Source organism: Stigmatopora nigra, chromosome 2, assembly GCF_051989575.1.
Source record: "Stigmatopora nigra isolate UIUO_SnigA chromosome 2, RoL_Snig_1.1, whole genome shotgun sequence".
Lineage (NCBI taxonomy): Eukaryota > Metazoa > Chordata > Actinopteri > Syngnathiformes > Syngnathidae > Stigmatopora > Stigmatopora nigra.
This window is the reverse complement of record NC_135509.1, coordinates 15162759-15176040: the sequence shown is the minus strand read 5'-3', so window position 1 is coordinate 15176040 and position 13282 is coordinate 15162759. Positions and strand designations below refer to the sequence as shown.

Here is a 13282-nt window from a genome sequence, read left to right as displayed (position 1 = left end):
ACTGCTCACCAGTCAGTTGTATGGTCCCCTAGAACTGTGAGGCCAACATACTGACCACTCATACACTGGGAAACCCATTGTAGAAGTAGTACAAAGGTATTCTTTAGAGAGGTACAAGTGATGAAGAGATTTATTCACAAAAATAGTGACCTGTAGTGCAGTACATAAACAAAACTCCATATGATGCAGTTTTTATGTAATTGTTATTGGTGGAAATGTTGTTGGCACACAAGGAGTTAAAGCATTCCAATGTGTCTGTGGCAAAAAGAGACCATTTTAATTGAAGTTAATTGAGACAAAAGTAGTGTTGTCATAATCTAGAACAGGGGTGGACAATATGCTGATCGCGATTTACAAGATGCATCACCAAGAGATCACATGACAGTAAAATTTGATGCCCTTATTGAATCAGTGTAGTAAATTTTGATGTAGAACTTGAGCTGTTAAACAGCGCCACCGTGCGTCTAAGTACAATTACTGCATGTCTACATTTTATTCGAGATTTCTCCCTATTGGTCAACAAAATAATGACCTGCATGCAGTTTTTGCATGTCCTTAGGAACCACATTTCTCCATCATTTTAATACCACGGTCAAACAATATTTTCTTTATGCACAGTCCAAAGCACGGTGCTTTTTCATCTTTTTTTGTTTTTCATAACAATGACTGGGTTGTTGTCATGGTGACAAGAACCAGCGTGTCGGGAGCCGAGATGTCATGTAAGGGATGGTTGCCTCCTTCAAAAAATAGCCCTTCAGCAAAAAAAGGTTTGAACACCCAATATAGTTTGTTTTTTATTATGTTCATGCAATAAATTTCGAGTATTTCCTTCATTAAATAGTTCTAAGAAAATTATAGTTTTTTTTCAGGGGTTCATGTGGCATTTCCATGGAAATTGATTAGATAAACTGGTAATTTGAGCTATTGGCAAATCACTTGTCCAAGTCCTCAATCAGTCAGATGCACAACAGCTGAGCCTGCTGCAGTGGAGGTAAGGAGATATGTTGAGGGTTTTATGCTTTTGTTTGAATGATTAAGTAAGCCTGACTGATAATTCTGAAACAAATATTATTTGCCCTTAATTTTTTATTAACCTGAACAATGTTGAAAATGTCATTGATAACTGAACCTAAAGCTCCTTGATTAATTTCTTGTCTGTTGATGCCTGACATTTGGGGATCTTTTGGGAGTTCTTTTTATGACAGACATCCTATTAAAATGCATATTAGATGGTATAAATGGTATGGAGGATGAATGAAAAAAGTTTCAAATGCTGAATTTTGAGTAGTCTAAGAATACTCATGGCCACTTGAAATTAAAATAAATTCACAATTTTTCTAAAATTGTTTAAAATGTTGAATTTTCAGAAATTTTAGATATACATTTGAAACTAAAATAAATTGAATATATCTCTTTACTTCTCATTCTGATTTTTGACAGACTTTTATTTGGAAATTAGTGTTCTTTCCCCTTTTCTTTCTTCTTTAAAATTGAATAGAGATGTTTATTTTCCTCTTTTTTTTCTCCCCACTTCCTGTTTCTTACTGGTATTGACCAAACTTTCCTAACATTCCTAACGTGTCCGGACAAACGTATTGATGTGTCCACACAATTTGTGTCCTGTGGGAGCTCATCTTTTCAACATCCTCCTCCCGCAGAGCTCGAGGAAGGCTTGATCTCGTCTCACTTTTTTGAGGGGGAGCGCGTCAAGGACATTCTAGCCAAAGAACTAAGAACTGTCTTGAAGTGCAACTGTTCACTCGGTGAGGACTTCCAAGCCTGTGAGATTCTCTGCGTGAGACCAACAGCAGGTTAGCAATGACTTCTTTGATTAAGTCCAGAATGGTTAATTAGCTGAAGTTAACTTAAGAGTGGGGGTCTGGGGGGGTTGGTTATCTGCATAGAGACCTGATCGCTCCTGTTACGGGGCCTATCCCATGACCTTGTAAACACCCCTAAAATGTCAAGATATGCAATTGCTTCATAGCATGAATGTTTATTGCCATAGAATGGTCGGAAATATCGTTCCATAATTTAAAATGAGATTCGGACAGCAGTCTGATTCGCATTCAATTACAAGTGTAGAGCAATAAAAGTTCTATTTTGGGGTACAATAAAAGGGTTCATTTTAATCAAAATGCCATCCAGTAAAAATAATTGAATATTGTTTGATAAACATCCGGCAAAAATGGAATAAAATTGAACAGAATAGAATAATGCATTGAAGTTTATTGGACATTTTAACATTGGGAAGAGAAAACAATTTAAAAAAAAAAGAAAAGGTTGGCTTGTGGGAGAAAAAAATTGACAAATTCATAAATGTTTTCATCAGCAATAGTGTAACTGTTGTATTGGGCTATTTCTAATGTGAAAAACTTTTAATAAATCTCAACATTGTAAAAGAAATCTAATTGCAATTAAAAAATATACCCAAATAACAAAGATTAAGTGATGAGTTAATTGAAATGCCTCTGAATAGCACCAAAAGCTCAAAGCAATTAAAACTTGAGCAAAATGAATTTTAAAACTTAAACGATGGAGTGCTCAAATATTAAGGGTATTAAAGTGTTTTGAATTAATAAAAAAAAAACAAAAGAAATCAGTGTGTTGCCAATTTAAGTCATAAGCTCTTATTTTTGATGAAATTCAGTCAAATCTAACTTGTCTAAAATGAGAGAAAAAAGTTCTCAAAAATTGGCATTCAAAAATAATGTGACTATAATCTAGTGCGCAAATTAAATCAAATCAAAATCCTTTATTGTTGTCACACACAGCTGTGTATAACAAAATTGGTGGTGCTACTCCACAAAGTGTTTTCCCACTAAATAAGTTTTACAAGAAACTAAAGTTTTGTGCAAGTACACTAAAATGGAAAAATAACTAGAAATACATTGCTTTTTAATTTAAAAATTCATTAGTAATTCCGCCATGTATAGTCTTGTTTAGTCCGCAGGAAAAAAATACTGCATATTTACGACTTCCGCTTTGAAGTCACTCAAGCATTGATTGCAATACTTAAGTGTTTTTCCGCTAACTCAACTTGTATAGCTACTTTTTATTCCACAGGGCTCACATTTATTGTCTTTGTTGGGCAATACACATGGGAGGATTTCTACGACTAACTGTCATACACTGCCAGAGGCAAAAAGTATGAAATAAATGTGAGCTCTTATGTTCAGACATGTACAACAAAAGTGCCGACTTAGGGAACATCCATGGGCTGATATTTTTTCTTTGTGTGTGGCACCAATTACTCAATATTCATTAGTGAGTAATGGTTACAATTAAAGTGGTGAATAGAAAAACTTGCTTTTACAAGTCAGTCATTCAATGTTTTTCTCCCTTAGAATCAATGAATACGATTGAATTAAATGGAATGCTTTTATTGTCATTATAGAAGTAGAATGAGATTTAAAGCCTCACCTTAAAGTGCACAATATAACAACAAACAAATGAATGATTCATGAATAATAACAATAACTAATAAATAAATAACCAATTTAAAAAAAAAAATACAAAAATAAAATGAAAAGAATTTCATGATGGAAAGTAACTACTAATCTGCTAATCAATTCTGGCCTTGGATGTTTATTTTTAAGATTTATTATTTACACAATTTGGGGTTTTCTGGGACATATCTTTTATTAAAAGTTATTAAAAATAGATGGGGCAAGAATCCTTCCACAAATATGTTAATCATTTCTAAGGTAATGTACAAGTCTAACTTTGTATAGGAAATTGTTATCCAGTTGGACAAAAAGTAATTGATTAAAAAGGCAACCTAGAGGCTTTCAAGAACTAAAATGTGTTATTTTTGTACAGCTTGACAATGCAGCCAAATTTGGCTGTTGTGCTCGCAATGTGTTGTTTCCTGGGCTCCTGTGGTGCTTCTCCATGGACATCTCCGCCCCTCAAGTCCAACCACCCGTTCTTGTTCACGTGGAACGCACCCACCGAGTTATGCGAGAGTCGCTTCGGTCTACCGCTCGACCTGTCGCACTTCCACCTAGTGAGCAGCACGCTCAAATCCGCCACCAACCAGAGTGTCTCCATCTTCTACACCGACCGCTTTGGGATTGTCCCGTACGTAGACGAAGACACTGGTGAATTTGTGGACGAGGGCTTGCCCCAGTTGGTGGATCTCAAAGAGCACCGCGAGCTGGCTGAGGACGATATTGACTTCTACATCCCGGATGACAATCCGGGTCTGGCCGTGCTGGACTTGGAGGAGTGGCGCCCCCAGTGGATTCGCAACTGGGGCAGCAAAGACATCTATAGGGAAATCTCCATCGACAGGGTTAAGGCCAGAAATCCCAGCTTGACAGATGATCAAGCAGAGGACCGGGCCAAGATGTTGTTTGAGCGTGCTGCCAAGCGCTACTTTTTGCGTTCACTGCTTATTGGGAAACGTTTGAGGCCCAAACGGCTGTGGGGTTACTACCTTTATCCCGACTGCTACAACTACGACTACAACCAGGTAAGGACAGTACTCTTCATATGTAAGTAGTTTTAGTAAGTGGTTTTAAAAAGTTGATTCTGTGATGCATTGCACTATTCTTATGTGGAGTCCAAATTGATCTGAAAACTCTGGTATTTTTGATCAAAGTAAACAATAGATGGTTCTAACTTGAATAATTTTTTTTTTTTTAATGCATCAATTCATACTTGGAATTAAAGGTGTGGACAAAAGATTATTTGCACACAAGTTATATGTTCAAAACTAAAACATTTTTTTTACTTTAGTGTCAAATAAAGTTTTAGTAATTATTTGATATCTATGCTTTTGTCTAATTTGATCATCTACAAAAATCACAATTGTCTATTAATAGAGTAGAAGGATCAAATTGTGATGAAAATCATATTGCTAGTATTTAAACACAATAGTAATGCGAAATTTAGTGTAAATTTAAGAATGCATCCACCTGGATTGAAAGAATTGCTTAACAAAGGTCGAAATTGTATCTTATTGAGGAATTAAAAATAACTTTGTGTCACATTGTAATATTAAAAAAGATTGTATCATTGTGCAAGGATTTGTCATGGCAAAGGCATGAAATCAGTAACTTCTTCCCCTACTTACAAACAGGACATGACAGAGTTCAGTGGCGAGTGTCCCGAAATTGAGAAGGAGCGCAACGATGAGCTGTTGTGGCTCTGGGGCGAATCCACTGCCCTGTACCCATCTATCTACCTGGAGTTGGCCCTGAGAGACTCGGTTCAAGCACGACAATTTGTGCGCCATCGTCTGGCCGAAGCAGTCCGGGTTTCAATGCTCGCAAACCACTCGTATTCTATTCCTGTTTATCCCTACATTCGTCCTGTCTACAAGGACAGCACAGACATATACATGTCAGAGGTTGGTGTGTTGCTAAAAATGTTGGTTGGCTATCCCATTTCATTGGTTTTTATTTCCTTGTTAGATGGACTTGGTGAACACCATCGGTGAGGCGGCCGCTCTAGGCGCCGCTGGCGTGGTTTCCTGGGGAGACATGGACGTCCCAGAAAGCGAGGTATTACGTTGAATAATGTTTCCTATCGGATGTCTACAAAGCAAATATTGGATTAGTTTCAAAAGTGTGATTGAATCTACCTCCACAGGTGGGTGTCAGGTGTGGTTGTGATTCACTCGGTGACAATACCTTAGATTTATAACCCTTTTCGATGCACTTAGCTAACCATGTTTTTTTCTGCAAATGGAAAGCAAACAGGATCTGAGCACAGACGGGTAAAAAGAGTTCCAGTGAGATTTTTTTGACCCGAATTAGTTGTAATCACTATTATCTAAGATGGCTCACCAACTCCAGTTCTTGAGGGCATGCCCTGTTTTCCCATGTTTCCCCTCCTCAAACTCACCTGAATCAAAGGACCAATTCACCATTATTTCCCAGAAGCCAGATAAGAGGAGATATGGAAAACAGACTGGATAAGTGCCATTGAGGACCAGAGTTAGTGACCCTTGATTTAAGAACCTTAAATGTTATGTTTACTACTACAAAAAAATAACAGATACAGTTAGTTCTCACTAAGGAAGATTGGACAGTCTCATTCTCTTGATTGGTGGAGGAAGGTGGGACTTAATGGGACTGTTTGGGAGATATAAATAAATTAAACCTCAAGGCCACACAGCTCATGCCACATGACTAACAGATTAACACAGATAGCAAGGCAGCAAGTTGAAAAGCAACCATTCTTACAATCCTTTACCTTGAGTTGACACCATTTTGTTTGCTCTCGCAGGACTCGTGCTTTGATGCCCGTCGCCACTTGCAGAACGTGATGAACCCGTACATCCTCAACGTCACCACGGCGACCAGGCTGTGCAGTGAAGCACTATGCCAGAGTCGTGGCCGCTGCGTGCGTAAACGCTGGGACGAGAACGTCTACCTCCACCTGGACCCGCGCCGCCACCGCATCGAGCGAAGGCACCGTCTTGGCCCGCTTACAGTCAGCGGCGGTGGTTTGTCCCAAGATGACGTGGACTGGTTCCGTCATCATTTTGACTGCATGTGCTACAATGAGTTGCCGTGCTATTCCCCCAAGATTCTGAATGCCATCCATGACAACTTCTATGCCGGAAGTCACTCAAGGTCGTGTCTTCCAGTCGTAGAGCCTCACTTCATCCTGATTGTCGCTGCTACGCTTTGGGTCCAACATCTGTTGGGATAATACTTTTTTTTTAGTTTCTGCTTATTTTGCAAATTCACCCTATCTGGCCTCTCTTATTTCTCTGCATCCTAAAAGGGTCTCTATGATGCTCAAATTTTAATAATTTATGTGTCCAGTGTTTTATTTTGAAGCATATTTAGAAATATTTATGTATGGCTTTGAACTTGGCCTTTGTTTTATTGGTAGTATGGTTGTTAAGGATAATTATGTTGTATGTGCAGCAATGTTCTATCCTATCAAAAAGGCACTTAATTGTACATGAGTTTGATCTCAAAATCTGAACAATGATGTAATCTAATCTCTGTAGAAGAGGTAAGAAACTCGATTTCTGTTTTATAATGACCCCAAATAAAAACATTTTATTCTGTATGAATGAACAAAAAGCCTGTCTCTTAGTTGTAAAACCTTAATGTTCACTGACACCACTGATTTATGTGCAGGCTAAAGAATGCATCCTTTGATAACTTCCCACTATTATCTCTTTGTATGTTCACATTATGCCAAGGGTGGGGAACACGTTAGACACCGAGCCAAAAACAGTCAAAGAACCACACCCTCTGCCAGTACAATCATTAAAAAAAAAAAAAATGCAACAACCCGTGTTTGGTGTCTAGCTATCAGGCAATATTTATTTATTATAATATATTTTCTCCTTTGGTTTGGTATACATTAGTATTAAAAACATGAGTCAAAACTACAGACTACACCCTAAACTGCTCACCAGTCAGTTGTATGGCACACACAGAGAGACTAACATCCTCACCTGCCAACAAAGGGAATCGATCCCTCGCTGTGTCAGGTGAAAAACCACTGTACCAACGGCAGGGCCTTTTGATAGAGGTAGTAAACACTCAATTTCGGCCAATTGCTCCACTTATTAATGATTGCAATTTCCCTTTTTAAGCAATACAAAACTTTACATTACAGCACATATTTACTCACATAAGACATTCAGAAAATGAAATGTATTCTGAGCATGTATGACACGTTGGCCACAGTTTTTTTATTTGTCTGTCAAAGTTCTGCTAGAAGAAACCAGAGCTTGTAATGGAGATTTATGTCCACTAGCGGGAAACAGAGCTTCATCCCAGCAGTAACTTCTTATGTTTGTATAAGCTTTTATCAAAGAGTAAATGAACGCTTCCTTTCTTATGCAACTTGTTAGATTTTTTTTCTCCCAAAAGATGGTGGGGTAACCGCAGACAAAAACAAAGGGTTTGCTTTATAGAATGTATGAACTGTCATGAAACACAGTCTTTGTTCGAGAGCATGAAGATGACATTCCACAGAACACTTGACTTTTTCTCTCTTGTTCTTATTTAAATAGTTAGCAAACCTAAAAGTCCACAACAGTCAAACTTTTGTTTATCAGAGAACATCTTATCCATTGACTACAATATTTATTTCATGAATGCCTCTATTAAAAGCCGTGTTATTTAAATCTATCAATTGTGGGTAATCTCTTCTGAGAAGATGATGGGGTCGTTGGGGCTCTAGAAGAGCTTAATTGTCCCCATTCTTCTTTGGCGGTAAGCTTTCTAGGTCACCAGCTGCCCAAAGTGATGCGCCACTAAGGGAATTTACCTCCCAACCCCCATCATTAACCACTTGTACCATTAGAGAGGGGTGGCACCATCATGAATCCAGAAGAACACAAGCAAAGGACTAGCCAATACACTAGTGACCATTGTTCCTTGCAAGTTTCTTTCATGTGCTAATTGGACCGTCGGAAAATTTCCCACAGATATTTCGCACAAAAACTGATTTACGCCTCGATGCAGCACTGGAGGGGGAGCAGGGTGGGTCAGGGGGAAGGAAGGTGTTTGATTATGTTGCTCAAAGAAGAGGCAGTGATTGCAATATTGCAGCTTTGACATGTACATGTGCAAGTATTTTGGCAGGATGCTGGTTTGGGAATCAAACATGGCAACAGGTTGCTGGTTTAGAAATAGCCTAATATATCTTTACCCATTATACCCCTTTAATCATTTTCAGTTGCCAATGTTTAAGGACAGTACATTTTGGGTTTATTGTGACATTATTTCATATATATATATATATTCGTTCATTCATTTTCTGAACCGCTTGTCATGGCGGGAGGGGCATTGTGAGCGGTGCTGGGGCTTATTAAAATTATGTATTGTGAAAACAACAGGAACGTTCTCTTCAAGGCTTAATATCAGCCTCGCCATTATTAGCACCTATGAAGTTCAAGTACATATGTGGAATAAAAACAACAACAATAAGAATAATGATAATAATAATAATAATGGAAAAACTGAGCTTGTGGTGCATAGCTCGTTTTGGCACTCATTCATTTTCTGAACCGCTTTATCCTCACTAGGGTGGCAAGCCGATCGCAGGAGATGGACAACCATTCATTGTCAAACTCATACCTAAGGGCAATTTAACATGTCCAATCAGCCTACCATCTATGTTTTCGGAATGTGGGAGGAAACCGGAGTACCTGGAGAAAACCCACACAGATGGACTGACCTTGATATGAACCCAGGGCCCCATAGCTGTGAACCCTCTCTCAGACCACAACCCACTGTACTTACTAGGACCTCCATGTGGTTATGGCAATGTATGAGCAACAAGTGCTGTCGCTGGCACCTCATTGAAACCAATAAATGGGGCCTGTCTAATTGCTGGAGCAGGGGTGGGGGCCACTAGCCAGAACCACAAAGACTCAAACACGAACCACACAGGCTTGCCAAAGTCACAACAATGGCTCTCAATGGAATTTTATGCCATTAAATAATGATTAACCAAGTAACATGATAACAATAACTTTTCAACATGTGAATGTGTTCTATGTGAGTCACAGCACAGACATTTTGTACATGGAGTGCTGCAATTTCAATGCCAACTAATGCTTGTTTGGGATATTTTGGTGCTTGTTTGCCATCCAGAAGGAACACAATACATCAGTGTCAGAGCTCTGTGGGCTCGTTCACACGGTGGCGGGCGGGCCATAAGGACAATAGTGGGCCTTGTATTCACACTGCCAGCTGGGTGGAGTTAAAAAATGGTCCAAGCAGTGACGAGGTGACCTGGCACCCCTCACCCTACCCAAAATATAAATAAAAAAATACATAACTAAGAAGATCAAGCCGGTGTGTCCGCAAATCCATTTGGAATAAGGCTGTAAACAAAACAAAAAATGTGGTTAAAGTGAAGTGGTGTGAATACCTTTTGGATCAGTCTGGTCAATGGCTGGAGTCCAACTTCTTCACTGGTAATCTGCTCCATAATTTAAAGTTATGACTACTATGTGTCATACATCTGTCAGACTGCCTATTTTCATGTAGCGTTTATTCCTATTCTCTACTTTGTTCTGTCTCTCCCCTTTAACTCATTTGTGTCTGGTTGTAATTAGATAAACCACAAATATAAACAAACACAAAGGGACAATTTTAGTTAATGAATATCATTTATATAGCTGCAAGTAAATTTGCTTGAGTGAAACAGGTCAAAATTGCTCTTTTGGCGATTGCAGATCCACAGTAGTGACTTGTAAAATGACTGACTGCTACGATACGTGACTTCTGACTTTATGCCCGCGTTTAACTACCAGTTTCCAAGTCCTAACATATGGCAACGTTATCAACTAGAGAAATGGATGCTTTCTGTTTCACGTGTAAACAAACTAATTTGTCAAATAACATCAAGGAAAAATTGTATGATCTATCAAGGTGAACCTATATGTCTCTCAGCAGTGTGTCCCCACAGTTGCATAGGTGGTGGACGTCTCCCCATCATTGGGGGTGGCATCACAGTTCGTTAATTCCAGCGCATTGTTGGTGTCACCACCAGCATTCGCGTTGGACCCAGGGCTTGGACTGGCACACTCTCGGCAGCAACAGCAGCAGCAGTCTAAGAACGCCCGTCGAAAAGGCTCGCACAAGCATAGGACCAGCAGAGGGGCGGCGGCCGACTTGCAGAACAATAATAGCTGGCTCAGCAGATGCAGGATGTCCAGTGTCCTAGGCGGGACCCCCGCTGCCATGTAGGCCACAATCACATTGCACACATTCTCGGGAATTAGACAGAAGCCATAGAGGATGGCAAGCGCCACCACTGTGCAGTTCATTTGGCTCTCCAGTCGTATCTGCTTCTTGGTGCCGCGAGTGGGCGCTTCCGACCGTTCGGCTCTACGAATCTTGTGTGCGGTGGCTAGCGAGCAGAATATGGTGAATAGCGTGGGGAGGCAAAAGTAGCAGCCGAAGAACCACCACAGGCGAGCGCCACCGTACGTTAGACCCAGTACGTAAAGTGTGTCCGGCAGGTGGGTGGACACTCGCACTACGCAGCGTTCAAATACCGCCCTGACGCCGTCGTCGGAGGTGTCGGTTTCTTCTGTCACCAGCTGGCGGATGAGAAGTTCGGGTAGAGCGAGCAGCAGGGCGCCCACCCAGATGACGGCCAGTTTGGCAGTGGTGGACGCCCAGTTGTCCGTCATCTCGTAATATGAACGCACATTGGCGGCAGCTCGGAAGCGGTCGATGCATAGTGCACACAGAGTGAATGTCGTCACCCCAAGAGATGCCACCTGGGGAAGAGGATCACAAATCAGACAAAGGACAAAAAGGCCAGAAATCCACAAAATGTGTTACATATATAACAATAAATAGTCTTAAATGTTCATCTCAACAGGACATGTTGCATAATAAAACAAATATTTAATACTTAAGATTGGTTTGAAGGATTAAAAGACAAAGACCAAAAAAAATACATCTGAGTGGATTGTTTTCTGTGCGCTTCTCATTAATTGATATCTGTGTTGTGAATGGCCAGAAGAGCATCACATGATAGCAGGTGTGCGCTTTACTTATCCTCATGTTGATCAGATTAATCAGGGAAATCTGCTTTAATGCTGTCTGCCATGTTGCAATGGCCACAATAATATTGTTGCCTTAATGCTTGTTTAACAGGGGGGATTAACATCCCACTAAAAGAAAAGAGGAGCATCCTAGCCAAATTTAGTGGTTTTGTGATCAAGAAAAGTCAGAATAATGATCACAAAAAAATATTTTGCCTTGGGAATTTTGAAAAATGTCATATATTAAACTGAATGCAGAAATGCATCCTATCATTAATTATCTGAAGTATGTAAATCATTTGTTTTCCTTTGACTGCCTCTGGTAGGCTTAATAAAATCATGTTAAACACAAAACACAGTGGTAGTCTTGTGCACAGGTGTGTCAGATCCTCACAGCTCTAGGGTCCTGGGTTCAAATCCAGGTCACGTCCATCTGTGTGGAATTTACATGTTCTCCCTGGGCCTCCGTGAGTTTCCTCCGGGTACTCCGGTTTCCTCCCACATTCCAAAAATCATGCATGGTTAAGCTGATTGGACCTTCTAAATTGCCCCTAGGTATGGGTGTGGGTGTGCATAGTTGTCAGTCTCCTTGTACCCTGCATTCGGTTAACCACCAATTCAGGGTGTCCCCGCCTCTGGCCCGGAGACGGCTGGGATTGGCTCCAGCACCCCCATTAATGAGGAGAAAGCGGTTCAGAAAATTAGATGAGATAAGATGAAATAACTGCATTTGTTCTCCCTCAAAATTAGCCGGGCGAGGTGCTCACCTCCAGGTAGGGGACGAGCCTGCATGCAGTTTCCCCCAACATCCAGTTGTCAGTGAGGGCGTGAAAGAGGACCAGCGGCAGGCACAAGAAAAGCACCAAAAAGTCCCACAGGGCCATGTTAGCCAGTAGCGAGTTGGAGATGCTCCTCATGTAGTAGTTGTGACACACCATGCACATCAGCGACACGTTGCCCAGCACGCCCACACAAACCACCACCAAGGCGGCTACCAACAAAGCGTAGGCCCCGCAAGCCGCAGCATCCAGGGGGTAAAAGGGGTTCATCACCCGCTTCACTTTGCTCCGCGGGGTTCCCGGATCGAACGGCGGAGCATCAGTCGACCCCAGCCGCTGGTAGTCGTCGTAGTCACTAGCATTGGTGGTCCCGAGAACTTCAGGATCTTGCTCCTGTGCCATGATGGAAGGCGAGGCAACGGCGGCAGCTCGCCGGCGGAGTCGCTTACATCTCGGCTTCTTGGGCACCGCCACATCCTCGCGTAAAGCTGGTTGTCCAACAGGAGGACGCACTGGGGTCGATAGAAGGACCACAGTGGCTTTGGACGCCTCTGGTACGGATTCGAAGACATCCCGAGATCGTGGATTGTGTGGAGCCGAATATGTGGCCACGACCTCGGCGCAGATCCACACGCATATCAGCCGGGTTAGGAGGGGCACCATGGCGTGGTTCCGTTAAAGCCAAAACCGGCGTTGCGAGTCCCACGACGCGCGATCCATGTTAACTTTATATCAGGAGAGTTGTCTTAAATCATCAATTGAAAAAAGTTCATGGTATCCGTTATTAAATTTGCACCTATGAAATAAGTGAACCGGAGGCGGGGGATGTCAGCAGGCGCAGCCGGTTAGAGGCGCTCGCAGATCGGTGTGGCGAGATGGAAAAGACTGGTGAAATGGAGGGGCACATTGGGGGCGGACTACAGAGGGTGAGGTTCAGTAGTGGTGGTGGTGGGGGGTGTTAATTGAGATCAGTGTTACTTCCGATTGGTTTTCATTCTAATTTCAATACAAT

The 13282-nt window shown here is 41.3% G+C and overlaps 2 protein-coding genes across 2 annotated transcripts; one reads left to right on the top strand and one right to left on the bottom strand.

Moving 5' to 3' along the window:
• The first annotated feature begins 935 nt into the window (after positions 1 to 935).
• On the top strand, positions 936 to 6708 carry LOC144192216 (hyaluronidase-5-like). The gene is made up of 6 exons (XM_077711295.1): positions 936 to 991; positions 1659 to 1811; positions 3823 to 4477; positions 5087 to 5356; positions 5421 to 5510; positions 6238 to 6708. Exons 3-6 carry the CDS (start codon positions 3830 to 3832, stop codon positions 6664 to 6666), a joined length of 1437 nt encoding a protein of 478 aa, XP_077567421.1. The 5' UTR covers positions 936 to 991; positions 1659 to 1811; positions 3823 to 3829; the 3' UTR covers positions 6667 to 6708.
• Positions 6709 to 10095: 3387 nt separating this feature from the next.
• Positions 10096 to 13140, bottom strand: LOC144192412 (prosaposin receptor GPR37-like). Its single transcript, XM_077711501.1, has 2 exons — positions 12259 to 13140; positions 10096 to 11221 (listed from the first exon to the last, which is right to left on the bottom strand). Exons 1-2 carry the CDS (start codon positions 12931 to 12933, stop codon positions 10382 to 10384), a joined length of 1515 nt encoding a protein of 504 aa, XP_077567627.1. The 5' UTR covers positions 12934 to 13140; the 3' UTR covers positions 10096 to 10381.
• Between the last annotated feature and the right edge of the window lie 142 nt (positions 13141 to 13282).

Excerpts from the sequence above, each read along its gene's own strand:
- LOC144192412 (XM_077711501.1), bottom strand. The coding sequence starts at position 12,933 with ATGGTGCCCCTCCTAACCCGGCTGATATGCGTGTGGATCTGCGCCGAG. Across the intron at positions 11,222-12,258 it reads GGCTCGTCCCCTACCTGGAG|GTGGCATCTCTTGGGGTGAC; the intron begins GTGAGCACCTCG and ends CCTCTTCCCCAG.
- LOC144192216 (XM_077711295.1), top strand. The coding sequence starts at position 3,830 with ATGCAGCCAAATTTGGCTGTTGTGCTCGCAATGTGTTGTTTCCTGGGC. Across the intron at positions 4,478-5,086 it reads ACAACTACGACTACAACCAG|GACATGACAGAGTTCAGTGG; the intron begins GTAAGGACAGTA and ends ACTTACAAACAG. Across the intron at positions 5,357-5,420 it reads CAGACATATACATGTCAGAG|ATGGACTTGGTGAACACCAT; the intron begins GTTGGTGTGTTG and ends TTTCCTTGTTAG.